The 27,720-nt window shown below is 42.1% G+C and overlaps 2 protein-coding genes across 3 annotated transcripts in view; one reads left to right on the top strand and one right to left on the bottom strand.

The window, feature by feature from the left end:
• Window positions 1–27,720, bottom strand: part of MCM9 (minichromosome maintenance 9 homologous recombination repair factor) — a 70,898-nt gene that overhangs the window by 13,780 nt on the left and 29,398 nt on the right. The window contains exons 8-9 of one of the 2 annotated variants that reach the window (XM_074948309.1): window positions 6,010–6,184; window positions 22–224 (exon numbers count right to left, since the gene is read on the bottom strand). In XM_074948309.1, coding sequence (XP_074804410.1) covers window positions 22–224; window positions 6,010–6,184 — 378 coding nt within the window. Of the gene's footprint in view, window positions 1–21; window positions 225–6,009; window positions 6,185–25,245; window positions 25,819–27,720 lie in introns of those variants that run through there. The other variant, XM_074948310.1, reaches the window with a different exon arrangement.
• Window positions 10,182–26,457, top strand: ASF1A (anti-silencing function 1A histone chaperone). Its single transcript, XM_074948313.1, has 4 exons — window positions 10,182–10,518; window positions 15,348–15,463; window positions 22,671–22,847; window positions 25,930–26,457. The coding sequence occupies exons 1-4, from the start codon at window positions 10,410–10,412 to the stop codon at window positions 26,140–26,142; spliced, it is 615 nt and encodes a 204-aa protein (XP_074804414.1). The 5' UTR covers window positions 10,182–10,409; the 3' UTR covers window positions 26,143–26,457.

A 27,720-nucleotide genomic window follows, 5' to 3' on the forward strand; every position in this document is an offset into this window, starting at 1 on the left:
ATTCAAAGAGTCTATTCTTACCTTTGTTTTCCAATATGAAAGAAGAAATTATGCGATCCCAGTCTTCATTTCTCGTATCTAGCAATACTAAGACCAGGTCAAATCTGCTCAACAGAGGACTGCCAAGGGCTATGTTCACAGAGATTGATTCATTAGGGTCATACTGGCCTTTTGGATTTGTTGCTGCCAATATAGTGGTTCTTGTGTTCAGCTTGCACACTAAGCTAAAGACAAAGATGATGTACATCACTACTCCGTGTCATTGGATATAGAAAATAATTTTTGAGTAAAATAAAATAATCATATTTTATGTTTGCATAGCACCATTCGTAGAATCATAGAATCGTTGGTTTGACACAATTTGTTCTTGACAAATCCATGCTGACTGTTACTTATCTTATTATCTTCTAGGCGTCTGCAAATTGATTGCTTAATCAGTGTTTTCAGGTGTTGAAGTTAAGCTGACTGGTCTGTAATTCCCTGGGTTGTCCTTATTCCCCTTTTTATAGATTGGTACTGTATCTGCCCTTTTCCAGTTCTCTGGAATCTCACCCATCTTCTATGACTTTTCAAAGATAATCGCTAATAGCTCAGATATCTCAATTCAGGGTTAAAAAAAAGAAATATATATATACTGTTCCTATGGCTAAGCGTTTTACATATTTTTTTACAGTGAAAAAGGTATTTTCTCCTTGAATCATGTTGTCTTGGCTCCTGTGTTTTTAGTTGCAGTGGGACACTTTTGTCCCAGTAGTCATAGCACAATCCTTCATTAAGGCAACAGAAGAGTTATTCTAAATTTGGTTTATCACCAACCTATTTCCAGTCAGCTCCAGGCTAGCTGCTACCTCATGTCCAGAACCTGAATGTAGGTTAGCGCCAATAATCTTAGCTTTCTGATTTACAGTACACACCACAAGAAAAGAGCATTGGTTCCCAGCCAGTACAAAAAGAGATTAAATGAACAAAGCAACATTTACTTCTCTGTGTAATATTATAATTATTTAAAAATACCAAAGTAAATACAGTCCTTTGTAAAGCAAGTGACTGAAGCTTTGTGTGCTGAGAGCAAAACTGTGTTCTAAGTTCCCATCTACAAACAAAATCAGCTATATCAGGGGACCCAGTTAAAACATGGATCTATTTAATAGCATAGATTGAATCAAACCATAGCAAGTCCAAGCCATTAGCATGGGTCAAGTACATGGGGAGTTCCCATCCATACTGCTGGAATAGGTCATCAGCACAAGAGGACTTGTAATGGCACACTTTCAGCCTTGCATATTCGTTGTAGGCAACACCTTCATGAGCGGATACTTGGCACACTAGGGATATTGTGTCCTGCTTTATTCGAATTGCTCATATAAAAAAGGTAAATATGAAGAAAAAGTTGAAAACAGATTCAGTGTTAGGTCATTGGATTATGTTAAATACCATTCTGAAGAGTGTAATTGTTTAGGTTGACTGGGCACCCCCCTCCCCAAAAAGCAACAGTGGTGAGCCAGGTTTCCCCTCCACTCCAGCCCTCCCACAGTTTGGAGCAGAGGGCTGCAGGAGAGGGAGCCCCAGCACACCTTAACTATTAGACGCTGGTAACTTCTACTGGCTTGCTCAAAAAGGAGCAGCCATTGTACCTGGTTGGAGTTGCTCATATTGAATTAAATATGGAAATGAGCCACTCTGTACCCTTGGTTTATGTATTTTGAAAGTTAATTTCACTCTAGTCTACTCTGCTCCTAAGTTTTAATGTTCATTATGCTACAGATTTTTGCACTGACAACAAACACACAGCTACCTGTGAGAAGTTGTTAGAGGGGACTCTGGAGGTTTTGGCAGCTTGGCAGAAGACCCCAGAAGACATGGAACACAGTTTGGGATTGTGAGATAAGGGTAGTTAGCTATATGTTTGTGCAGTGAAGTGGTTAACAATGTTGAAATTTAAGTTCATTGAGTTTCAGAGGGCTAGTTTAAGCGAATGGGGCTGTCTGTTCTTGATTTACAGGTGTTTTTTTGGGGGGTGGGGTGGGGGGGAGCTTATTAGAACAGTCTCTACCCACTAACCCCCCTTTTTGTCCTGTGACTACCGTGGTGTTAATGGCCACTTTACCTTGAATGGTCCCTTAGAACAAGTGCTAATTACCTATGCTAAACCATCTGTTTAATCTTGTATTTAGCTGTGACACTCTCAGGACCTTTCCCAGAAGAGCTCTGTGTAGCTCAAAAGCTTGTCTCTCCCACCAACAGAAGTTGGTCCAATCAGGGCTGGCTCTACCGTTTTTGCCGCCCCAAGCAGTGAAAAAAACCTGCCGCCGCGGATGGCAAAAGGGAGAAGCTGCTGCCGATTTACCGCCGCGGCCGGTGGGACGGAGAAGCCGCCGCCGCATTGCCGCCGCGGCGGAAACACTGCCGCCCCTTTCTAACTGCCGCCCCAAGCACCTGCTTGGAACACTGGTGCCTGGAGCCGGCCCTGGGTCCAATAGAAGATGCTACCTCACCCATCTTATCTCACAGATATTTTTCAGTCTGTTTCCAGGCTTAGACGGAAATTAATCATTTTATACTTGATTCACATTTGGAAGGCAACAGTCTGGGCTAGAAACCTAAGGATCTATTCTCTGGTATGTTTGTTATGTTCGCTGCGGGCAGTTGTGTCTGTGTAAGGTTAATATAAAGTGGGACTTGCCCCTAGTGAACTGTGTCCGCACAACACTTCTGAGGTGATTTTCCCCGTATACACAGTAGGCAGTTGCAGTTATGCTGAAAAGAACTGTGAGCTGAGCTGTAAACTCCAACATGGGCAAAGGTTAAACCAAAAGGGAGGTGGTTAGCAGAAATCCACAATCAGGACCAAGGCAATATTGTTAGGGATTCAGTAACTCAGAGCAAGTTAGTGCACCAGGTGGTGAAGTAGGTTTGTTGGCTTGCTTTTGTAAGTTGAATGAGATCAGTGGCTTACTTGGCAAATTTCTTGTAGCCTTTGTGAAAGAAGCAAGACTTGAGGAGGGATTTGAATGAGGAAAGGCCATTCAGCATATGGCAATGTGGGAAAAAACCCTGGGATGGTTGTGGAAGGAACGGATGAATGGGGTCTCAAAGCTGTTGTCATTGGCTGAGGATGTGGGGTGCAGGAAAAACTAAAAAGAGACAGGGGCAAATAAGGAGGGAGGGACAGAGCATAAAGTGCCTTGTGTGTGTGGCGGGGGGAAGAGCAAATAGCTTGAATTTGGTGTGTGTGGAAAAGGGAGAGTCAGTGGAGATATTCAAAATAGGGAGTCAGTTTGAAAGGCCAAGAAGATGTGGATATCAGGATACCAAAGAGGAGGAGATTACAGCAATCAGCACAGGAGACGATTTGGGCCTGGACAAGAGTTGTGTGTGACTGGACAGGAAGAAAAGGTTTGATTTCAGATATATGTTATGCAGGAAAAAACCAGCAAGATACTGGACTCAGTCTAGATGTAAAGGGAAAGGGAGGAATTGAAGACTCCCAGGTTCCAAGCATCAGTGACAGGGGGAATGGTGGTACATTCATCAGTAACAGAGAATGGGAAGAAAGTTTTGGATGAAAGACAGGAGACCAGATTATCGGTGCAGGGGCTCTGTGCCTTCATAAACCAGACCATTTGTATGTAAGTACCTAAATTTAGGGTTTAGGAACCTAATTTTAGGCACCCAGGTTTGACTTTTTTATTTTTTATTTTTTTTTGCGCATAGTCTGCTGGCACCAGAGTCTACAAAGGAGATCAATTGGTGCAGTCACCTCAGGTAGCAAGGTCACTTAATTGCAAGGTCATTCTTCAAATGTAACTCCTGCAGCACCCTGCAGTCCTCAGATTCTGAGGTAAATGCACTCTTTCAGTAGGTCTGCATGTCTTGTCAAACAATGGCATTCCTACATAGCTAAGAACTTACTGCCTCATAAACCAGTTAATGGATTTTAGTTATGTAAATAACTCATTTATGAGTGGTTTCAGAGTAACAGCTGTGTTAGTCTGTATTCGCAAAAAGAAAAGGAGTACTTGTGGCACCTTAGAGACTAACCAATTTATTTGAGCATAAGCTTTCGTGAGCTACAGCTCACTTCATCGGATGCATACTGTGGAAAGTGTAAAAGATCTTTTATACACACAAAGCATGAAAAAATACCTCCCCCCACTCCACTCTCCTGCTGGCAATAGCTTATCTAAAGTGATCACTCTCCTTACAATAGGAAAAGGAGTACTTGTGGCACCTTAGAAACTAACCAATTTATTTGAGCATGAGCTTTCGTGAGCTACAGCTCACTTCATCGGATGCATCTCACGAGCTGTAGCTCACGAAAGCTCATGCTCAAATAAATTGGTTAGTCTCTAAGGTGCCACAAGTACTCCTTTTCTTTTTGTGAATACAGACTAACACGGCTGTTACTCTGAAACCTCTCCTTACAATGTGTATGATAATCAAGTTGGGCCATTTCCAGCACAAATCCAGGTTTTCTCACCTGCCCCGCCCCCCCCTCCCCCCACATAAGCTATTACCAGAAGGAGAGTGGGTTTATCTAAAGTGACCACACTCCTTACAATGTGTATGATAATCAAGGTGGGCCATTTCCAGCACAAATCCAGGGTTTAACAAGAACGTCGAGGGGGGGAAATTAGGAAAAAACAAGGGGAAATAGGTTACCTTGCATAATGACTTAGCCACTCCCAGTCTCTATTCAAACCTAAGTTAATTGTATCCAATTTGCAAATGAATTCCAATTCAACAGTTTCTTGCTGGAGTCTGGATTTGAAGTTTTTTTGTTGAAGAATCGCAACTTTCATGTCTGTAATCGCGTGACCAGAGAGATTGAAGTGTTCTCCGACTGGTTTATGAATGTTATAATTCTTGACATCTGATTTGTGTCCATTTATTCTTTTACGTAGAGACTGTCCAGTTTGACCAATGTACATGGCAGAGGGGCATTGCTGGCACATGATGGCATATATCACATTGGTGGATGTGCAGGTGAACGAGCCTCTGATAGTGTGGCTTCATTTATGAGTGGCCTCTTTAAGAAGACCTACCTCCTTAACATCAAGTTCTGGCAAGCTAGGATAATAGCAGGACCAGAGGAGGCAGGGACAAAGGTGGCTTAAAACCAGCTTTGTATCCCCCCCAAGGTTGAGGACAGCTATGGGCCAATTCAGTCCCTGGTGTAATTTAGAGCAGCCTCAAGACTGCTCTAACTTACACAGGCAGTCACACCACCCTTGAAGCCTTTCTGCTAGACCAAGATCACTGGAATGCAAACTGCCCTGGGCCCACCTCCTCCCACCCTTGACACATCTGAACTGCAGAGAGGGTGGGATAGAACTGGCTATGCTGGCTCTGTGCCAGCCAGAGATTCTGCTACCTTAGGGAAATCTCCAGCTGTTCTATTAGGGAGGCTGTCTGTCTCCTTTGTGGACAGACTGAGGATTTGGCCAGTAGCTTCCCTTGCCACAGAATTAAAAAATCCAAGTTTTCAGAAGTAGCATATACTATTTCCCCTTCACAGGTTAGTGGCCAGTAGTCTCTTTCATTAGATGGGCCACCATATAAAAGCGAGCAGCCTAGGAATTGCTCCCTCTTCATTTGCTGCTTGACTAATTATTTGCCATTCATGGAGGGAAAAGAAAAAAGTGTTTTCAGTCCTGGCTTCTGAACTGCAACTCACATTTTAAAAATTGCTTCACTCCCCACAGTACCCCACCCTCAAAACACTCTTCTTGAAGTGCCCTCTCTATATGCAATGGCCAGATTTTTCAAAGATGACGCAGGGGATCCATAAGTATTTTATTTATATGCATCCACTGGTCCACTGCACCCTCCTTTGAAATTCTGACTCATAGTCTAAGAGTATCTTTTAACACAAAAATGTATAGTACAGTATAGGAAATATTTAAATTGGTCAGGGGGCAAATCTAGATCTAACACTCATTTTAATATTTTGGAATTCAGGGGAAAGATATTTTGTTATTTCATCACATGTATTTAAATGCCACTTACCCTGCCTTAGCCACACTGATGGTTTGTTGCTCCATTGCTTCGTGTACGCTGGTTCTGTCATGTTCCTTGATGCTGTTAAACTCATCAATACAACAGAGACCTCCATCTGCAAGCACGAGTGCTCCAGCTTCCAAATTCCATTCTCCAGAATCCTTCACCGCAGTTACCGTCAAACCTGAAGAATATTTATTTCAATTCAATCTTTTTCAAAAATGTGTGCGTGCATTTGAGTGAAAGGGAGGGATTAAATACACTAGCTAGTGCCAGGAAGAGAGAATGCAGGCCATGTGCAAGCTTCAACGCATAGCTCTGCTAAAGCACCTCAATTCACACCTACTGGTATGACATCCCATCTATTAGAGCCCAGGTAATGGTCTGCGGAGCAAAATCTGCCAACCATGCCAAATTTTGAGGTGATGGTTTTATGATATGAACAAATTTACAAAAGGAACTAGGATGAGAGGACTAAATCCGTCGAGTCAAGCAAACTCAATGATATTAGCAAAGTTATACCAAGAATACGTCTGACCCACTATCCACACTTAAAGCATCTATAAGCATCAAAAGGCCATGCAACAAACTCTGCAAAATAAAAATATTTTAACATATCTTTTAACAGAGACCCACTCCTCAGTTCACGAAACAGAAGTGATGGACTAAACTTTGAACTTGTTCTGACAGAGTTTCCCTTTGATTTTTGGATTCATTTGAACATAAAATTTAAAGTGAAACCTGAGAGTGGAAATGCATGGGAACTAAAACCAAAGAAAAAGTTCCCCATAGCATCTGCAAATGGAAACTGATGATTGTGACACTGCTGGCATTAAGCCTCACAGCTCTGAGTGCATGAAGAGTTTGAACTGCTGCCTGACCTGTTTCTTGTTTACATATCAAGACTATTCAATTTTCACTTTCTCCAGTGAGTCAGTTTTTTTTCCTCACATACAGTAGTTAGTTCTGAAGAGGAGTTAACCTTAGGACAATGGTACTAGTAGGTATTTATGTAACATGAGGGGATTTGGGGTTGCAGCTCCAACTACTAGGATGGCCACCCATCCTTAAACATCTGCAACTCCCTTTCTCCCTTCCCCTGATCTCTCTTCTATCTGTTACCTCTTCTGTCTAGTTCCCCCTGTTCTCCCTCTCCAGCTCTTTTTTCTCCACTCCATCACTGCTTGAATCACAAGTGGTCCTATAACCCACACTCCATAGCTCCTAAAGATATTATGGAGTGCTAGGGCCACATCCAGTCTAAAGATCCTCCCGCTAGGACTGCAATGGGCCCAAGGACCTTAATGGAGCACTAGAACCAGAAATCACAACCTTCTGGCGGGTATACAGTTCTTGTCAGTGCAGTTCTGTACTCCCAATAGTCAGTGAAGAATCAATGAAAATAGAAATTTCTTACTGACATATTGCATGTTTTTTAGGGAAACTCACTATGATGAACCATCCTCCCTAGTTCCCTTGGGTTTTAGTTCACCGTACTAACTGCAGGACAATGAAGGCAGTACATCACCTTGCTGGTTTAAATAGCAGAATTACAAAAAACAAAATAAATTCTAGCACTGTGATAGATAGGTATAGAACAGGGATGGGCCACATCCGGCCCTCAGCTCCTGCCGGGGAGCAAGGTCAGGGTTTTGCTCCAGTGCTCCAGCCAAGGAGCGGGGTTGAGGGCTTGACCCGCTCTGCGCAGCTCCCAGGAAGCCGCCGACATGACCCCCTCTGGCTGCTACATAGTACGTGGAGGTGTGGCCAGGCGGTTCTGCAGGTGCCGCCCCCAAAGCTCCCATTGGTCGGGAACCGCAGCTGATGGACGGGGCAGCGTGCAGAGCCGCCTGGCCATGCCTCGGAGCCAGAGGGGGGACATGTTTCTGGGAGCTGCTTGTGGTAATCGCTGCCCGGAGCCTGCACCCCTGAGCCGCCCCTGCACCCAATCCCCTGCCATAGCCCTGACCCCTCTCTCACCCTTCAAATGTCTCGATCCCAGCCCAGAGCCCTCTCTTGTACCCCAAGCCCCTCATCTCCAGCCCCACCCCAGAGCCCACACCTTCCCCCATGCCCCAACAGCCTGCCCCATCCCTGATCCCCCTCCCGCCTTCTGAACCCACTGGTCCAAGCGTGGAGCACCCTCTTGCACCCCAAATCCCTCATCCCCAGCCCCACTCCAGAGCCCTCAGCCCCCCATCCCAACCCAGAGCCCCCTCTTGCACCATGAACTCCTCATTTCTGGCCCCACCCCAGAGCCTGCACCCCCCGCCAGAGCCCTCATCCCCTCCTGCACCCTACCTCCAATTCTGTGAGCATTCATGGCCCACCATACAAATTCCATACCCCCATGTGGCCCTCAGGCCAAAAAGTTTGCCCACCCCTGGTATAGAAAGTACTAGTAAACACTGATCACATATTCAGGACAGTATAATTTCTTTGTAAATACAGACCAAGATTGCCCCCTGCACTGGAAAAATGTACAGGAGGGAGCCATCTGAGAGGAAAACTCACTGTGACCTCAGGGATCTGCTGAAGACCAAGGGCTTCCACACAGAATCTCTGTGCCCCAGCACTGCCCTCCAGCCCTCTACAGCTCTGCTGTGGCTCCTTGTCAGCATAGCTCAGGCTTTCCAGGCAGGCAGTAGCCCCCAAAACACTGTCTTACGTAGACACTCTAGTACACTCAAAGGCTCAATTCAGAAATTAATACAGCCTGAGCCTGTATTTACTTGTGGGTAGGTTCCCCATAGAGTTGGGAGAGACAATTAGCATTTCACCCAAGCCCTGCCCATCTTGTCCCCTCCCCAGCCACAGATCCCTGACCCTGCCAGTTGTTCTCTTCAGAGGCTGGAGATAAGGAGCCTGGTGCCACAGATCTGGGTCACTGCCCCATTCTCCATGTGCAAAGAGTGAGATCTTCATGCAGAAGGCCCCTTCCCCATGGACCTTGATGGGATGTACAAGCCCATTGTACCTCACTTCCTGATTTATGATTTCACCTTAAAACATTTTGATTTTTTTTCTACACATCTAAGTTTGCCATGGTGGTGAGTTGTAGGGAATGAAGGTTGCTTTTGGCAGAACATGCTCGTGCAATAGCTTTCCTAAAGCTGAGGTTTCTTTAGGTACTTAAATGAGGATCAATACTGTTTAAACACTGAGGCTCCAAACCCACAGTGAGCTCTGTGCAGGCTGCCCCCTACGCCCATGGTGGAGCTCATTGTGGGATCAGGGCCTATAATAATTATTCTTCCACATCCTCATAATCTAGCATCCCTTTTACTGAAAAGTCATTTATGGAAAGCATGCCCTCAATCATAACATAAGCTTGAGCCCACAGCCCTTCTTCACCTATTCACTTGTCAAGTTAACAGTGCCATTGACTTCAATGGCTTTAATTGTATGAGTTCTGGTCTACAGTAGGAATTTACTTTGGTATAGCTACATCTCTCCGGGGTGTGAAAAATCCACACCGCGGAGAGACATGGCTCCTGACCTAACCCCTGGTCTAGACCAGGGCTAGCGAGCCCTACTGCTTCTTGGGGAGGTGGATTACCTACACTGACAGGAGAAGCCCTCCCATCAAGCGTAGGTAGTATCTACATTGAAGCACTACAGTGGTGCAGCTGCACTGCTGCAGCATTTTAAGAGTAGACAAGCCCTCAGTGAGGACTACTCATGTCAGGGTTTCATGACTTCAGATGCACCATTGTAAATCAGGAGTAAAGCCACTGGGGTTAACAGATTAAAACTAGCACAAGAAAAAAAAATCGGCAACTACATCTTTGTTTTCCTTATGAAATAATTCTATTCAACATCCAGCCACACAGAGACTTTGGATTTGGAAAGAAAAAGAAAAAAGAAAAAAAAGGGAGGGGGTTAAATAAAGTAAGGGGAGGAAAAACAAAAAAGCCAACTCGAGCCATCGATGCCCTTGCACACGTTTTGTGGGCTCAGTGCTCCAGCAATGTCAAACGAGCTCGCCCTTCCTTCTTCCATTCCTCCCAGAGTCAGTCATGCCACTTTGTTCTAAGCCTTTCCCCTACTCTGGGCCAGCAGGTGGAGCAGCAGCTGATATTTTCAAGCCCGTTCAGAGCAAAGGAGCCCATCTTGTTCTTTCAGGAAGCTTCAGGAGGAGGGTCATAGCTCAGTGTGCAGCCAATCAGCGCCAGGGCTGCCAGTTAACAGAGCAGAATGGGCTGTAGTTTAGTGAAATAGGAAAGCTGCAAAACAGTGTGGAGTGTTCCTGGTGTAAATAAAAGAAAAAAAAAAGTTTCTCAAGTCATAGCTCTACAAGCTTGATCAAGTACTAGCCCTGGAGTTTGTGCTTCACAGAAAAATAACACATTGGACTTTATTGTGCTGCATTAACACCCTCTTCCTATTGTTTGTATTTTTTTCAAAATATGGCAAAGGTTCAGGTGAACAATGTAGTGGTGTTGGATAATCCTTCTCCTTTCTACAATCCTTTTCAATTCGAAATCACGTTTGAGTGCATAGAGGATCTGTCTGAAGGTGAGTAGATTTTTTCCCAGTACGGATTTTATAACCCAGGACTACTGGTTTCTGGTTTTAAAAGGTTTAAACTTTGCAAAGGCCTGCTTCTACTATTTAACAGTTTCTCCTTCTCTGCCTCGGTGTGACTAGAGGCAAGGATGTGCTGGCAGGCATCTGATAAACGCTGTGTAGCAATGCTCTGTCTGAGGCTGGCGCGTTTAGGTTGAAAGGCAAGGGAAAGTTGATGATTGTGTCCTCTGCTGCAGAGTTGAGTGCTGCTGTATTTCGGCTCCAGACACTGCATTTTGTAACGTAAGCTTAAGTTGCCAGGAACTTGTTTGAGTGGTGGTGGCCATGTTGCCAGCTTTGTGTGTGTGGGTGTGTGTGTGTGTGTGGGGGGGTGTACGAGGGGTTAACGAGCACATCTCAGCATGCATCCCTTTTGCTGAGGTGAACTGTTGCTGAGCAGAGCAACGCGATATGCTGCTGAAACGTTACACTAAGTGAGGAAAAACACATCCCAGGAAATATTTTCATTGTCTTGACATTCGATTTGAATTTTTTTTGGGGGGGGGGAATCTTTCGGGGGGCGGCGGGAGGGTTGCTTAAAGTAGAGATTCAAAGGTAGCTGCAGCACTTAGTATTTTACAAAATGTCTGAAAATAATCAAAGTAGCCGACTGGATCCCTTTACAGATTTAGTAGTATTGTGGGTACTAAACCCCCCGGAGAGGGGGGCGGGGGAAGGAAATAATATTTTTAGAACTCACTTGAAAGTTGCTGTTGGCGGCCGGGGGGGTCCAGGTGTACCATGCTATGTCCTCCCAGCTGGGGATCTCCGGTTCAGTCTTCACACCTAGTCTTTTGCTCCCCAGCCTATACAGAGCGGGGTGCACTGTGCAGGGAGTGAGGTCGGCAATGTACCCACCCACTGCCGGGTACAGAGGGTGGACTAGGCATTTAACCTTTTGCATCGCTCAGCAGCGACTCCTCCAGTGCTGGTTACTCTCACCAAATACTACAGCATTCTGCAGGAATCGTCCAGAAGGGTTCACAGCAGTGACCCCACCGTGTACTGGGCCAGTGCTGCAAGTTAATAAACAGGATTTTTACAGCAGAAAGCAAAATCTGTTTCTTTTCTGGCCAGAGGAGCCCCCTGGGACCACTGGTCTCACCACTGTGGACTGGGAACGGGCTTCCTTTGGTTTCCCTCAGGAGCACTGGCGCAACAGGTGAATGAAGCAAGCTATTAGTGACCAGTCTGAGAGTTACTTAAGTGTTGGAGAGAGGAGTGGGAGTGCCTGTGGCCACAACTGATTTGCAGCTTGCACTCTCTGTGCCCCGTGAAGACGACAGATCCAATAGGTGCTAGTCACCCCACCACTGTCGCTGGCATCTGATACATGGGAATCCCAACATTTAAGGGGTAGGGGAAAATGAACATACTTATTTTTGTTTTAATTTTATGGGGGACTAAACAGTTCGAAGTTTTGGTAATGGGATAATATGGAGTGTTTTGTACCTTTGTGTCACCAGTTCAAATCCAGCCCAGATCTGTAACTTTCAGTCACTGCTATTTTACTATGTGTTGGTGGCTTACACAAAATGCATTTGGTCTAATGATCATACTTGCTGGTACTCTCCGTAGAGGCCCTGACTACTCAAGATTTTCTTTAAATTCTCTAACTGTTGCTCTAGCATTATTGCAGCTCACCAGTTTTCTCAGTGGTAGAAGTAAAAAGAAAAGGGGTACTAGTGGCACCTTACAGACTAACCAATTTATTTGAGCATAAGCTTTCGTGAGCTACAGCTCACTTCATCGGATGCATCGAAAGCTTATGCTCAAATAAATTGGTTAGTCTCTAAGGTGCCACAAGTACTCCTGTTCTTTTTGCGAATACAGACTAACACGGCTGCTACTCTGAAACCAGTGGTAGAAGTGTTAGTTTAAGCCAGCTGCCATTGTTTGTACAGGTATGTGGGAAACACCTGTGCTGAGGTGGTGAGAAATTTTTTAAAGATTTCTCTAGTGTAAACAAGGCATCTATGCCATGGTGCTACTCTTTCAGACTACTTGGATGCTACAGTTGGTGCAGAATGCAGCAGCCTGTTTAATTGGTGGTGCTCCAGACAAGACACAGATTACACCAGTGCTGCAAAGACTTCAACCCTCCCTTCCTATTTGTGTGCATCACACTCAACACTAGATGGATTTAAATGAAAGTTGGGCCAGGTTGATTAGTGGCTAAACGAGCAGAAATAAAGATGGCTTACTTCAATTTTTTTTTGCATTATTATCCCTGTTTTCAACTGAGAATGAGAAGTACAGGTTTCGCATAACCACCAATCACTGTGTGTCCACCTCCACATGGCCACAGATATTGATCTTTCATATAAGTCAGCAGTTCTCAAACTGTGGGTCAGGACCCCTAATAGGGTCGCCAGGGTCAGCATTAGACTTGCAGGGAGCCAGGGCTGAAGGCCGAGCTTCACCCTCACCCAGGGCAGTGGGGCTTGGGCTGTGGCCCCCTCTCCCCTGACCCGGGGTGGCAGGGTTTGGGCTCTAGCCCCTGCTCTGCCCACCCAGGGTGGCGGGGTTTTGGCTCCGCCCCTCCCGCTGGGGTCATGTCGTAAATTTGTTGTCAGAAGGCGGTCACAGTGCAATGAAATTTGAGAATCCCTGATATACGTCATTAAAATTATTGTTATTACAGATAATCTTCTTTTCTTCATACATTTTATGAAGAAAGGTGTATCCTTGCTTTAATTTTCAAACACTAATGTCTTGATCATTCATTGTATTTTTTTCCTCTCCAAATCAGACCAATCCCTTGCCAATTAAATTTTTTAACTTTCATCTATTTAGTCAAAACTATTTTAAAAGTTACTTGTTTAGGACTGTGTGCCCATCAGTAGGATTTGATAGTTATCTTTTTAGCATATAATTTATGAAGTAGCTTTTACTCCCTCTGGCCCCCCCTCCCCCTCCCATATTATGCCTAGTCTGAGATGTTGTAAACTATCAGTACAGAATGACTTATACAGTGCTTTGGAACAGTGGCTTATAATGGATGTGCTATGAACTTTCCTGGCCTACACAACACTCCTCAATTATGTGTGGCATATTTACATAGGAATTGCCGTAGTGGATCCGACCATTTGCCTGTCTAGTCTGATATCTTGTCTTGGCAGTACCCAATACCAGGTACTTCAAAGGTAGGCAAATAATTCCCATCCAGAACCTGGAAAATTATGCTGTGCTATACAAGGGGAGAGAAATGCCTTCCTGAATCCTATGAGTTATGCCGTATAAAAAATAAACATACAAAAAAAGCTGTGTTAAATGATGAAAAATAGTGACTCGAATCATAAAGCAGCAAAGTTGTGTTACAGTGTTGCATTTTCTTCCTTACTTAGGGCTAGTCTAGTCTAGTCTAAGGCAGCGCTTTAAAGTGGCTTCTGTGGTCGTGGCTGCCAGCACTGGGGCACTGTCTACACAGGTGCTTTACAGCGCTGAAACGTGCTGCGTTCAGGGGGGTATTTTTTTCACACACCCTGAACGAGAAAGTTGCAGTGCTGTAAATTCCCAGTGTAGACAAGCCCTTAGGCTCCTATCATAGAATCATAGAATATCAGGGTTGGAAGGGACCTCAGGAGGTCATCTAGTCCAACCCCCTGCTCAAAGCAGGACCAATCCCCAATTTAAATCATCCCAGCCAGGGCTTTGTCAAGCCTGACCTTCAAAAATTCTAAGGAAGGAGATTCTACCACCTCCCTAGGCACCTTCCTGCATCAGGAATGCCTGGCATAGACTCTTGTTTGCACCAGTGCAGTGTGTCTTGTTGAAGACTATGGAATAGCACAGGAGTATGCGCTAATGATGGTATATGCATGATCAGGGCATTGTTCCATACTGAAAGACAAGATGAAAATGTGTCACACTAGGGTTTTTTTTTCAAGGCACTCTTTTGAAACAGATTTTCAAATTAGTTCCAATTTAAAAAAAGTAAATCATCACAAATGGCATCTTTCAAGAAGAAAAACCCATCAGTGACCTTTTATTGTCTGTTTAAAATGCAAGAATTCTGGCAGGTTAGTTCTGCCATGTGTGTGTTTTAATCAGAAAGTAAAAGTTAAAAATAAGCAGAAGTAAGAGCTAATGGATGGTAGTTGATAGTTTCAGTTTTTAAACAAGGAGTGGGGGCAGAGAGTAAGCACAGCAATACAAATGAGCCAGGAAACCTATGAACTGTTAGTATTATTTGGTTTCTTTAAATTGTATTATGAAACAATAAAATACATTAGATTTTACATAAAATGGTTATAAATTCCAGCTCAAGATTCAGTTACATCCAAACACCAAAACCTTTACTGAGAGTATTCTGTAATCGCAATATAAATTTTGTGTGGGTGTGTGTCATGGCTACCTCATGTAAATGAGCTCTTCACTTTCTACACATCACTATTCCCTACTGTCACTATGTCCAGTGTCCCTCTCTCTCCATCCATGAGAAGCCTATGTCCAAAAATGGCACGTCATGGCCCTTTCCTGGGGGCATACCATTTCTGAATAATGTTGGCAGCAAAGGCTGTACAACTTAGAAAGCTCATGTCGAGTTGTATTGGTATGACTAAAGTGGTATAATTATGCTAGTAAATTTCCCCTTGTAGACAAGCCTTTAGTCTTTATGGACCAGCAGCTATGGAGGCAGTTTTGGACTGAAGTCCTAAATAAGCAAGACCTGGGACCCTCAGCTGGAGCTATGGACTGACTTGTTCAAAGAGAGACAATTAAATTATGTGCAAGTTGTGGGCATTTTTAAAAATGTTGTTTTTGTTTTAATGTAGATTTGGAATGGAAAATAATTTATGTGGGTTCAGCAGAAAGTGAGGAGTATGATCAAGTTTTAGACTCCGTTTTAGTAGGACCTGTTCCTGCAGGAAGGCACATGTTTGTATTTCAGGTAAGTTTATTATTTTCAATATTTCTAAAACAATTGAGTTAATTCGATGTTTAAAGGGGACAGCCTAAAGCAAAGCAGCATTTCAATAATACATTTTTTTCCTAGCACACACCGTTTTGTGTCAACTCCTTAAATCTGCTATTCCTGACTTTAAGGCCTTGTCTGCATGAGCCCTTGTTTTTCCTGAGATGTCCTACCGCTACAGCTCCACTTGTGGTATCAGTGAGGGAATGGGAGGAGGGGGCTAGTGTAGACAGGGCAAAGTTAGACAACACAGTAGTTAAAAACGCCAGTTAGCTGGTCTATGATAGCACTTCCCAACATTTGTACCACTGGTGAGGTTGTGGTGGGGGTAGCAATTGTGGGAAACTTTGGGTATAAAAGGTTAGTCTAGGCCCCTTCTCCCAGTGACCAGCTCATGGTAAAACTCAACAGGACAGCCATCTATTTATCTTTGTTCAGCAACACAGTATTGCATTGTGGTGTTTGGATCTTCATGCCATGATGCAACACAATGTCACAAGTCCTGAAATAAGTTTGGGATTCTCAATGTAGCATTGAAGCACGTCAGGGAGACACATGAAGATTAGGATTCACCCACAAATTTTCAGATGTTTGGAAATCCTAAGAGCTACCAACTGACAAAGCCAAAGAGTTACAAATAAGGCAGTACCTAAGGGAAAATGGGGAGAGAATGGCAGTGAGGTGGCTTAATGCACTGGTCTGGTTTCAGTCTCACTTTAATTCTCAGTGGTGCTTTCTCCATATCACAAAACCATGACTCAGACCTGGTCTACACCTAAAACTTAGGTCAACCTATCTATGTCATTCAGGGGTGTGAAAAATTCACACACCCCTGAGAGACATTGTTAAGCCGACCTAAGCCTCCGTAGAGACACAGCTAGGTTGACTGAAGAATTCTTCCATTGACCTAGCTATTGCCTCTTGAGGAGGTGGATTGACTATAGTGACGGAAAACAAGTGACTACACTACAGTAGCACAACTGTAGGTATGCTACTGTACTGCTTGTAGTGTAGACATAGCCTCAGTTCAGCACAACCTCTTTTTATCCAATGCTAGCCTCGTCGGGTAAAACGGGACTAAAATGCACTGGCAGCAGTGTCAGACTAAAACGAAAATTAGCTCCTTCCGGAAGAACTGTACTTCCACTCCCACATGAGAACTGCACTTTGCTGTGATTTTATGGCAAAGATACACTGGAGTTCGCGCATATAACTAAAGAAAATAACTGAAGACATGAATGAGCTTCTATCTTTCTGAGAGTTTATACAGTTGTTTTAAGGGTGGTGTCATGGTGTGTGTAGAAAATGTCTAAGGCATCTTGAATAAGCATGTAAATCCCAATTATTCGAATGCTTCAGAGCACATCTGAAACTTTCGGATAAAGGAAAACTTTATTTTACAGGGTAGGTCAAAAGCACAGCAATAAGAGCAGGAAGGTGGTACATTTAGCAGCCTTTTATATACCAATCATTCTTTATGCACTTCCCTATTAATTTTCTCCCCACTACAAATAAAGCAGATGTATGATAAATTACTTCTCTTATTTCAATTTCTTCCTCTATCAGATTTTAACCCTTTAGTCATAACTTACTATGTAAATTGACAGAAGTGGTCTGTAGCCTTCTGATGCCCTTGGAAACAGGTTGCAGTGTGGTACAATGCTCAAAAAGATTAGCTGGCATTTATGCCTCTGCGTTTTTAAAGATACATTAGGTTGGGTGAAGATTCCATGATTCATTTTTAAAACTAAAAATTACAATTAATATTTTTTAAGTTATAAATGTTGCTGGTGGTAGACAGAGATAGGAGGAAGTGCTGATGTTGGTTATCTAAAGAGGCACATTTTGGTCATGTTATACAGGTAACCCTGATTGTCCAAACGTCACATGTCCCCCAGATATGAAATTTACACAGGAAGGAATCATTTATCATGTTTCAACTATGAATATTTATCTCATCTCAGCCAAACTAGGAGTTAAGCATAGAGAACATTGGTTATATTGGAATATATCCTGTGCAAGATTCTGTACAAGCTCTCCTGTAACACAGTGAAGTTCTCCTACCTTTTTCTTTAGGAAAGTACCTGCAGCCCAAAGTATATTAAACTTTGATCATCAAATTTCATAAGAGGGCCTGGGCCTGGTTAATAATTAAATGGGAGACCACCAAGCATAGGTGGCAACTCCGTGGGTGCTCCAGGGCTGGAGCACCCATGGAAAAAAAATGGGTGCTCAGCACCGACCGGCAGCCCCCCCCAATCAGCTCCCCCTTCCCCCAGTACCTGCTACCTGCCAGCGGCCCCGCCGATCAGCACCTCCCCTTTCCCCCCAGTGCCTCCTGTGATCAGCTGTTCCGTGGCGTGCAAGAGGCACTAGTGGGGAGGAGCGAGAACGTTCGGGGGAGGGGGTGGAACATGGCGGGAAGAGGCAGATCAGGGGTGGGGCTTTGGGGGAAGGGGTGGAGTGGGGGTGGGGGCCAGGGAGGAGCCCAGGGAGCATCCCCCCACCCTGCCCTGCACATTAGAAAGTCAACATCTCTGCCACCAAGAACAAAGCAGGGCACTGCAGGAAGTCATGCTGGTGATTCAATAGGCAGTATTTTCTTCCCTCTGAGTCAGTAACTGAACCAACGCCCCAGCATAGGATGCTGTGTTGCTGAAGGTGCAATCTTTTGATACGATGTAAAATCAAAGTTCTGAACACCTGTGGACATTAAAGATCTCTCAGCACTTTCTGCACAAAAGTGTGACTTGGTGGTGCTGTTTAGACTAGGAAAATTAGGTGAGTTTGGCAAACATCTAAATAGTTTACATATGTTGACTAAAAGAAAAGGAGTACTTGTGGCACCTTAGAGACTAACCAATTTATTTGAGCATAAGCTGTAGCTCACGAAAGCTTATGCTGAAATAAATTGGTTAGTCTCTAAGGTGCCACAAGTACTCCTTTTCTTTTTGCAAATACAGACTAACACGGTTGTTACTCTGAAACCTGTCAATATGTTGACTAACACATTGTTAAACAATGCTTTGTACCTAGTATAGATGAAGACAGTGGCATTTAAAAAAGATGTTAACTGGTTGTGGTTACTAGTAAGGGACAAGCTAATGACCATGACCAGATAACATGTTTTAAAGGTCACTAGTCTTTGTCTATGCCAGGTGCGAAGTGGCTTTAAAAATGTGTTAATGCACATTAACCAACACTGAGAGAACACACAACATGTGACAGATGTTTTGGGTCGCATCACTTAATGCACTACTGGAAGGCACTAAGATACTGCGGTGATGAGTGCTATATAAGAACCCATATAGAATGCAACAGACTAGAATATAGATTCATAGATATTAAGGTCAGAAGGGACTATTATGATCCGACCTCCTGCACAATGCAGGCCACAGAATCTCACACACCCACTCCTGCAAAAAAACCTCTCACCTATCTCTGAGCTATTGAAGTCCTCAAATCGTGGTTTAAAGACTTCAAATGTTTGCTGAACGCTTCGTTCTCCTAGTTTAGATGGGGCCATGCCTTTCTATAACACTATTTGCTTAATTAAATTCTGCCTATTTAAATGCTCCCTGCAGTTTCAAGGCATTATTTTCACACTCTGTATAAATCTGTTGTTGTGCATCGATGGAGTTGCTAAATCTCTCCCCAGAAGCCTCTGCATTTCATTGGCAGGTGAAGAAGCAATTATTGTATGTGCATGAGTATGTATATTTTCATATAGGGCCAAATTTTCTGGTGGCATAACTGTAGTAAGTGGAGTTAAGCCAGAACCTCCAGTGACGTGGATTCCACAAACTCCCTTGGACGCCGATTCCAGCTCTCAACTATCCTCATGGTTAGAAAGTTTTTCCTAATATCTAACCTAAATCTCCCTTACTGCAGATTAAGCCCATTACTTCTTGTCCCACCTTCAGTGTCAGTGGACAGGGAGAACAATTGATTACCATCCTCTTTATAACAGCTTTTAACATACTTGAAGACTGTTCTCAGGTCTCCCCTCAGTCGTCTCTTCCCAAGACTAAAATGCCCAGCTTTTTAACCTTTCCCCCTAGGTCAGGTTTTCTAAACCTTTTTTTATCATTTTTGTTGCTCTCCTCTGGACTTTCTCAAATTTATCCATGTCTTTCTGTGTGGTGCCAGGGCCTGGAGACAGTACACCAGCTGAGGCCTTTCCAATGCCAAGTACAATGGGAGAGTTACCTCCTATGTCTTACATATGACACTCTTGTTCGTACAGCCTGGAATGATATATGCCTTTTTCACAACTGCATCATATTGTTGGCTCATATTCCACTATAACTCCCAGATCCTTTTCAGTAGCACTATTGCGTAGCTGGTTATTCCTCATTTCATAGTTGTGCATTTGATTTTTCCTTCCTAAGAATAGAACTTTGCACTTGTCTTTACCGAATTGCATCTTACTGATTTCAGACCAACTCTCCATTTTTAAGGTCGTTTTGAATTCTAATCCTGCCCTCCCAAGTGCTAGCAGCCCTTCCCTCATTGATTTCATCTGCAGATTTTGAAGCATACTCTCCATTCCATTCTCAAAGTCATTTTTAAAAATATTGAACAGCACTGGACCCAGGACAGACGCCTATAGTACTACACCAGATATGTCCTTTCATTTGGACATCAAACCATTGATAACTAGTCTTTCAACCAGTTGTGCACCCACCTTATAGTAATTTCATCTAGACCACATTTCCCTACTTTGCTTATGAGATTATCATGTAGAACTGACTGTGTCAAAAGCCTTACTAAAATCAAGATCTATCACATCTACTTCTTCCCTCTGATCCATTAGGCCAGTAATCCTGTGAAAGAAAGAAATTAGGTTGGTTTGTCATGATTTGTTCCTGACAAATCCATGCTGGCTATTGCTAATTACCCTGTTGTCCTCTAGGTGCTTACAAATTGATTAATATTTTTGTTCCAATATCTTTCCAAGTAGCTAAGTTAGGTTGACTGGTCTATAATTCCTGGGTCCTCTTTGTTCCCCTTTTTAAAGATAGGTGCTATATTTTCCCTTCTCCAGTCCTCTGCAACCTCACCTGTCCTCCATGAGTTCTTGAAGATAAGAACTAGCAGTTCTGGCATTGCTTCAGACAGTTCCTTAAGTGCTGTGGGATGAATTTCATCAGGTCTTGCCCACTTGAGTATATCTAACTCATCTGAATATTCCTTAACCTGTTCTTTCCCTATTCTGGCTTGTGTTCCTGCCCCCTTCTTGTTAATAATAATTGTGTAAAGTATCTGGTCACCATTAATCTTTTTAGTGAAGACGGACTTAAAACAGGCATTATACACCTCAACGTTCTTGATATGATCTGTTAGCTCTCCTTCCCAGCTAAGTAGTAGACCTACATGTTCCTTCATCTTTCTCTTGCTCCTTATGTATTTATAATTTTTTCTTACTGCCTTTTATTTCCCTTGCTAGGTGTAACTCATTTTGTGTCATAGCCTTTCAATTTTGGATATACTGCCTGGCTGCCTTGGTCCCTGCCTGATTTTGGATAATACTGCATGGCTATCCCCACCACACTGGTCCCCAAGGGGTGTAACATCTCTTCCTTCTGCTCAGTAGCCACAGACCCTAGTTAAGGTGTCTAGGTTGGTTTATGGATACTTGTAGAATCAAGGAAATAGGAGCCAATGACATATGATCAAGCAGCTCAATAGGCCACAGTACTATACTATACTAGCATGTATAATAAAATATTAGAAATATGTTTGGCTGTAACTTTCCCAGCAATAGTGAAGTTCTTAATTGCTGCTTTTTGAATTTTTTAAAATTTGTAAATATGAAGCAGTTTAAGCAACGATCCCTTGAAGAAACATGCATTGTTACAAGTCCTACGTCTAGGGTGAAACAAAAAAATTCAACAATAAATTACAGCCGAAAAGCATTTCAGAAGATTGAGGTTGAGCCCCATTTTATGATGCACATTTTTTTATTAACAACTAGACTGCCACTGCTAGATCATTTAGAAAGATTAATGCATATTAATTAGGCCTAAGTTACTGGTTGAAAATGCGTCAGAAATTCTCTCCAAGTGAAGAGAGAGTTGCACTTAACAACACACACTGTAACAAATTTAGTTATGGGGAGGGAGGCAAATAGGGTTGCCAACTTTGTAATATTTAAAAACCGGACACTCCAGCAAGAGTGCCGGAACCTCCCCTGGTCTGTGCCTTCTCCCCAAGGTCCCTGCCTCACCTCTTCTTCCGAGGTCCTGCCATCCGTTTGCTCCTCTTTCTCCCCCTCCCCCGTTGCTCGCTGCTCTTCCCCTTTTCCGCCCGCCTGGGTCAGGAGAGACTTTCCTGCGGAGCTGGGGCCAGGAGCTGCAGCTGCCCAGTGCAGGTAGGAGGTGGCCCTGGATGAGTGGGGGGCTGAAGTTGGTGATGAACCGGCACCTCCGCACCTCTCCCCATACAATAACTAGACTTTAGGTGTTCGTTCAGTAGATCTGACCAGACACTATCAGGTCCCCTTTTCGACCGGACTTTCCAGTTGAAAACCGGGCACTTGGACACCCTAAAGGCAAAAGATATACTGGTTCCTTCTCTCATTAGCCTGTGGAATAGCTCAAACCTCACTGCAATTCAGTCCCCTCTTCTTGCTGAAGTATGATTTTCAGTTTTTCCTTACCAGATTAATCTATCAGCTATGAAAACATATGCACCCCAATGTAACCTCACAGACCTCATGAAAAATAAACCAGCAAGGATAATCTTTCAAGGTTGGGGTGGAGAACAGTGGCACAGCAGGGTTTGAGGGATATTAGCGCACCTGCCCAAACTACAGATTACTTGGTAACTGGTAAAAAAAAAACCATTTAAAACGCAAAAGTTGACTATTCATATAGGTTTCAGAAGCAACAAAAAAAAACCAAACAAACCCTGGAGCCTGAATTGCTATGTATCTCTAGAGAGTAGTGCCCTAAATCCAAGGTTGCAATTACTGAGAGAGCAGTGTAGATGTGCTTGCACTCTATCTCCCAATTATGCATGAATCATCAATTTAAAATTTGTGCACAGCCATTGCTTAATCCACATGATGGATGTGACATACAACCCTACGGCCCCCTGCTAGATCTCCATATGGTATACAATTGGAGATGAGGTAGATCAATGTGTATTGTTTCAATAACCTTTTCCTTTTACATTTTAGGCTGACGCTCCTAATCCAGGACTTATTCCAGATGCAGATGCAGTTGGTGTAACAGTTGTGTTAATTACATGCACTTACCGAGGCCAAGAATTTATTCGAGTTGGCTATTATGTAAACAATGAATATACTGAAACAGAATTGAGAGAGAATCCTCCAGTAAAACCAGACTTTTCTAAGGTAAGGAATGTTCTTATTCTGGTCATGTATCCAAAGAAGGTTTAACATAATAGGCTTTCTTTCTTAAAAAACAAAACCAAACAATTCCTTAAGCCAGTGATACTCAGACCTCAGTGGTTCAGGAACCAAATTAGCGATCAGCATTACCCAAAAGAGCCACAGTAGTGTGAATTCATCATTTAATTTACTATAGTACTATATATTTGTATTTAAACAGTATGCTGGGGAAATATTTAATTTATATATATAATTCTCACAGCAAAATGACTGACCAACTATTATTATTTTATCAACTACAATTGGTTAATAACATAGCAAAAGCATCCCGATAGGTTAATAATTAAATCACAGTATTTTAATATCATGTGCTGCAATGACCAACAGGAGACACATTAAAGAACCACTTGCGGCTTGTGAGCCTCAGTCTGAGTATCACTGTCTTTAGCCATACAAAACTAGCCATCAAATCAAGCAAAAATAAGACTTAGAAAACAAATGTAAGGTGACACATAGTTATCATAGTTTTGAAGGGGATTGGGATACAGGGTCTTTCATCCAGAATCCTTCCCAGATCAGTAGTGATCGGAAGCTATTGCCATCTTACATGGATTATGTGAAAGGAGTTGTTGGTCTCTTTCCACTTCCTAATGGACAAATATCCATATCACAAATATCATAATTGATATTTAGGTTAGGTTGATATTAACAAAAACTGGAGATGGGCCAAATTTGGGCTGTGGAGACTGTCCTGATTAAAGTTGGTTGAATAATCACACGTAGTTGATAAGTCACACATTTGACTTAAAAAAATCAAAACACAAAATCTAAACTAAGAACATGAGCTTAAAAAAAGTGTCTGTTTTTTGTCAAACTAAACCAGGACTAGCATTAAAATGACTTGTCAAATAAGAATTATTTGGAACACAGCACCGCACAGAGGGAGGGCATTGGCACATGTCTGTTCACCTGCGAAGTGTTCCACATAGGCAGACCCCCGTGGAAGTCATTGGGGTTCTATGAGGGCACAGTGGTCTGCCTCCATGGAACACCTTGTCAGGGTCAGGGCCTTTATTTGCATGGAAATTTAAGGAAGTAATGTATATAAACTGATATTAAAAGGCTAATGGGAGAGGGTAATGAGGTAAAACTGTAACACCATCCTATCATTTACCTATAATAGGAAACAAACAATCTGAAGAGTGGACCAGAATAATACATGTATGGCAATAATTAGGCCAGAGAAAAGCCATGCATTCCCAAAAAATGATACCCGATATAACTACACTTAAATTGTGGATCACTAAAAGACACTTAAGGCCATGATTTTCAGAAGTGACCAGTGATTTGGTGTGCCTACCCTGAGACACCCTACGGGGGTCTAATTTTCAGGGGTCAGGTGCATAGCAGTTCCTGAAAATCAGGCCACTTGAAGGGGCCTCGAGTTGGTCACCCAAAGTTGCTATTAACTTTTGAAAAGCTTCACCTTAAATCTACAATATGTTCCTCTCTTTCCCCCATTTTTTATTTTTGCCTTTATAATCATTTCCTTTTATGCCATTTTTTATGGTGTAAATGCTAAAGTTCTGGCCTCTGAATATCCAAGTTTCTTCACAAGTACTTGAACTAAAACAAAACAAAAAAACCCTCAACTACTACTATAATCTAGTATCATTTGTTTATGCAAAGTTAACTCTGCTTTTAACAAAGAAGCAGCAAACTTCTTTTGAACTATTTTCACTCACCAATACCCCAGGAGGTTCTTAATTTTATCTAGCAATTTTGGTGGCAGGGCAAACGATGAAAGTGCAGAATCCTTGGCTAAATTAGAATTCTTCTGTGCAGAATTTAGACATTTAGTTTGAGTTGAGGATGCATTGGTTAAAAACATATTATAATTGAAGGGGAACTAAGCAGATCAAGTTTGAAAATAAAAAGTTGTCAATTTGGGTAAGAGGAATTACTCAATGACTGTTTTTTCTTTAGAGAAAAAGGTCAGTTTTTAGCTCCGGGACAGAGTTTTCCCATGACTAGTTTAATAATTAATTGATTGTACTGTGATCCATATGCAGTGACTCTGAGGGACGGTGTATATTGCTGCCTTCCATTTGGCAAGAGTGTGTGTGTGCAAGAATCAGAGCCACAGAACTCACACTGCTAAGGAAGCTAAGCTTTCACGATGAGGGCAGATGGTTCTGCAACATGGGAGATTCTGGTGTCTTAAACCCTGCTGTAATATGCACATTTTCAATAGTTAACAACAAACTTTCCAAAGTATCTTAATTAAAAAGTAGAAAGGAGGCAGTGAAAAATGAATCCATTTTTTGGCTATATCCATACACACATACCTGTCATCTTGTCAAAAGAAAAATAAGGGTCAACAATACTATCTAAATGGGGCCAGTTCACCTTCTTGGTCCAAAGCTAAGTAAGTTTACAGATTTTTTTTTTTAATAGGAATTAAATTAAATACAATTAAGTCAAGATCAAAATGTGATCTAAAGCACACTTACGGAAAAAAAAACCTCAGAGTAGTGTTACTAACATGAGGAAGGATTGCAGGATCAGACAAGAACAAAGACAATGGATGTAATTAGAGCAAATAAACAGTATTACCTGTACTACTTTGTACACTGTATAATCAGTCAGTTTGTGTAATTCACTGCTGCAGGTTAGTGTCTCAGACTGTGACTAGAAATTTTTTTTTTTTTTTTTTTTACCGTGACTGGATAATTTAAGTCTGTGCTGAACATTTGTATATATGCAAGCTAAGATAAACACACTCAAATCTCATGTTTAGGGTGGGATGTTAAGAAGGAAATCTACCCCTTTCGGGTGAGCATGGTACATTTAGCTTGGTGCAAGATGAGGGCTCTGTCATCCTCTGAAGCGAGTTTGGCCACTGAGGCAGGATATTGGACTAGATGGATTGATTCTGTATGGTAAACATCTATTCCTGATACATAAGCAGCATCTGTAGATTAAAGTTCAAGTGCCATAAATTCGTAGAGATTAGTTATGTTTGTACAAATTTATACAGAAATCTTGCATGCACACACGACTAATATACTTTCTCCTCCTCCAGCTACAAAGGAATATTTTGGCATCTAACCCCAGAGTCACAAGATTCCACATTAACTGGGAGGACAACACTGAAAAACTGGAAGATGCAGAGAGCAGTAACCCAAATCTACAGTCACTTCTTTCTACAGATGCACTACCTTCAGCATCAAAGGGGTGGTCAACATCAGAAAATTCATTAAATGTCATGTTAGAATCCCATATGGACTGCATGTGACTACCATCGTTTTGATACTGTACATGTGTTAAGCTGTAAAAACAACCAGAACTATTTGCCTGAAATTCCTTAAGTACATAGTCAACAAACAACGTGAAGAAGTTGTTTTAAAACATCCTGTAGAAAGTTTATAAGAAAAAAACAGTATTTGAGCGAATTGTGGAATATAAATACAACTATTTTTAAGTAGTTTTTTTTCTCTAATGTGTTATTTTATTTGCTCTAAACTTAATCTGATTAAAGCATATGTGTTATTTTTCTCTTTCTCTGTAAATACAATTAAAAACCTAAAGAACAGAAAGCTAAAAATATTTAAGCACAGATGGAAGAGTGACGACTTGGCCTCATCCCTAATATCAATAATGCTGAATACAATTTCATTGCCCTTTAATAATAGGTTAGGAACAAAGCTGTCTTTTTTTGATAACTTTTTTCCCCCCTTTCTTTGCATTTTATCTCTAAAAAATAATCCTAAAATGTTCTCTACTGTGAAAACAGATAGCACAGTATAATTTTAGGTGCAAACGTCTATGTCTAGGCACATACTTGTTACTTAGAGCATGCAATTTGAGATCTGCCATCTGGGATTTTAGGACTTGATTTTTTTAAAATCTTCTGCTGCTGCTATTAAGTCGTGTTATATAGTCTGTTAAGAACAATGTTTCATTTGGAGTAGGTGGGCGCAGCGAAGAACTCTCTTTCAACTATGTTAATGGCTTGCACAATTGGTTGAAAGGTTTCATGCAATTACAAAATTTAAACTTCAAAAGATATAGCATGAATACTTAGTAAGAAAAAAAATTGCTCTCTGTGGGATTATATGTACAATCACGGCCTGGTACATTCACTTTTTTAAAAGCCTCTTTATTCATGTAGTCTGCTTAGATAGTTAATAAGAGGTTCAAGTGCTTCATCCTACCTTAGCTTCATAAAACATCTTGGGTTTAAGACATTTCAATACACAATTTTGTTGTCTTTGTATTGTAGTAGTACCCAAAGGTACAAATTAAGATTCAGGCTCCACTATGATACCACTGTGCACATACAATACCTGACCTGAAGATCTTGAAGCTAAAGACCAAGCAGTAATTGCACAGATTTGAGACGTTTAATAATTATAAGACTAACGATTTAGCTGTTCTTCCAAATCCTCTCATTAATCTTATTATGTGAGTCAAGGCAAAAAGGTGAATAGATTATGCACACCTATAGCTGATATAACATTTGTAATCAGCCTGGCAAGAACCATTGACACTGTGAACCTGTTACGTTCCAAAACTTATTTCTCTTCAAGGAAGGTAAACCCCATGATGATTGATCACTTAAAAGAAAATAGGGAGCGTTTTCTCTTATCCTCCAACATTGCTTAGTAAGGATGCAGGTGCCCTAACTAGTAAGAATTTCTATTATTTCAGGGCACTTGTGAGATTGTCTTCATTTTTAAATAAACACTTTTGATCAAATTTCCACCTAGGGCAGAAAGTGCATTGAATGAATAAACTGATTCAAAATTTGTGAATATTTCCTCAGTGTACACACACCAACAACAAAAACCCTTCGGCGTTTCAAATAAATACA

Source organism: Natator depressus, chromosome 3 (genome assembly GCF_965152275.1).
Source record: "Natator depressus isolate rNatDep1 chromosome 3, rNatDep2.hap1, whole genome shotgun sequence".
NCBI lineage: Eukaryota > Metazoa > Chordata > Testudines > Cheloniidae > Natator > Natator depressus.

Excerpts from the sequence above, each read along its gene's own strand:
- ASF1A (XM_074948313.1), top strand. The coding sequence starts at position 10,410 with ATGGCAAAGGTTCAGGTGAACAATGTAGTGGTGTTGGATAATCCTTCT. Across the intron at positions 10,519-15,347 it reads CATAGAGGATCTGTCTGAAG|ATTTGGAATGGAAAATAATT; the intron begins GTGAGTAGATTT and ends GTTTTAATGTAG. Across the intron at positions 22,848-25,929 it reads TAAAACCAGACTTTTCTAAG|CTACAAAGGAATATTTTGGC; the intron begins GTAAGGAATGTT and ends CTCCTCCTCCAG.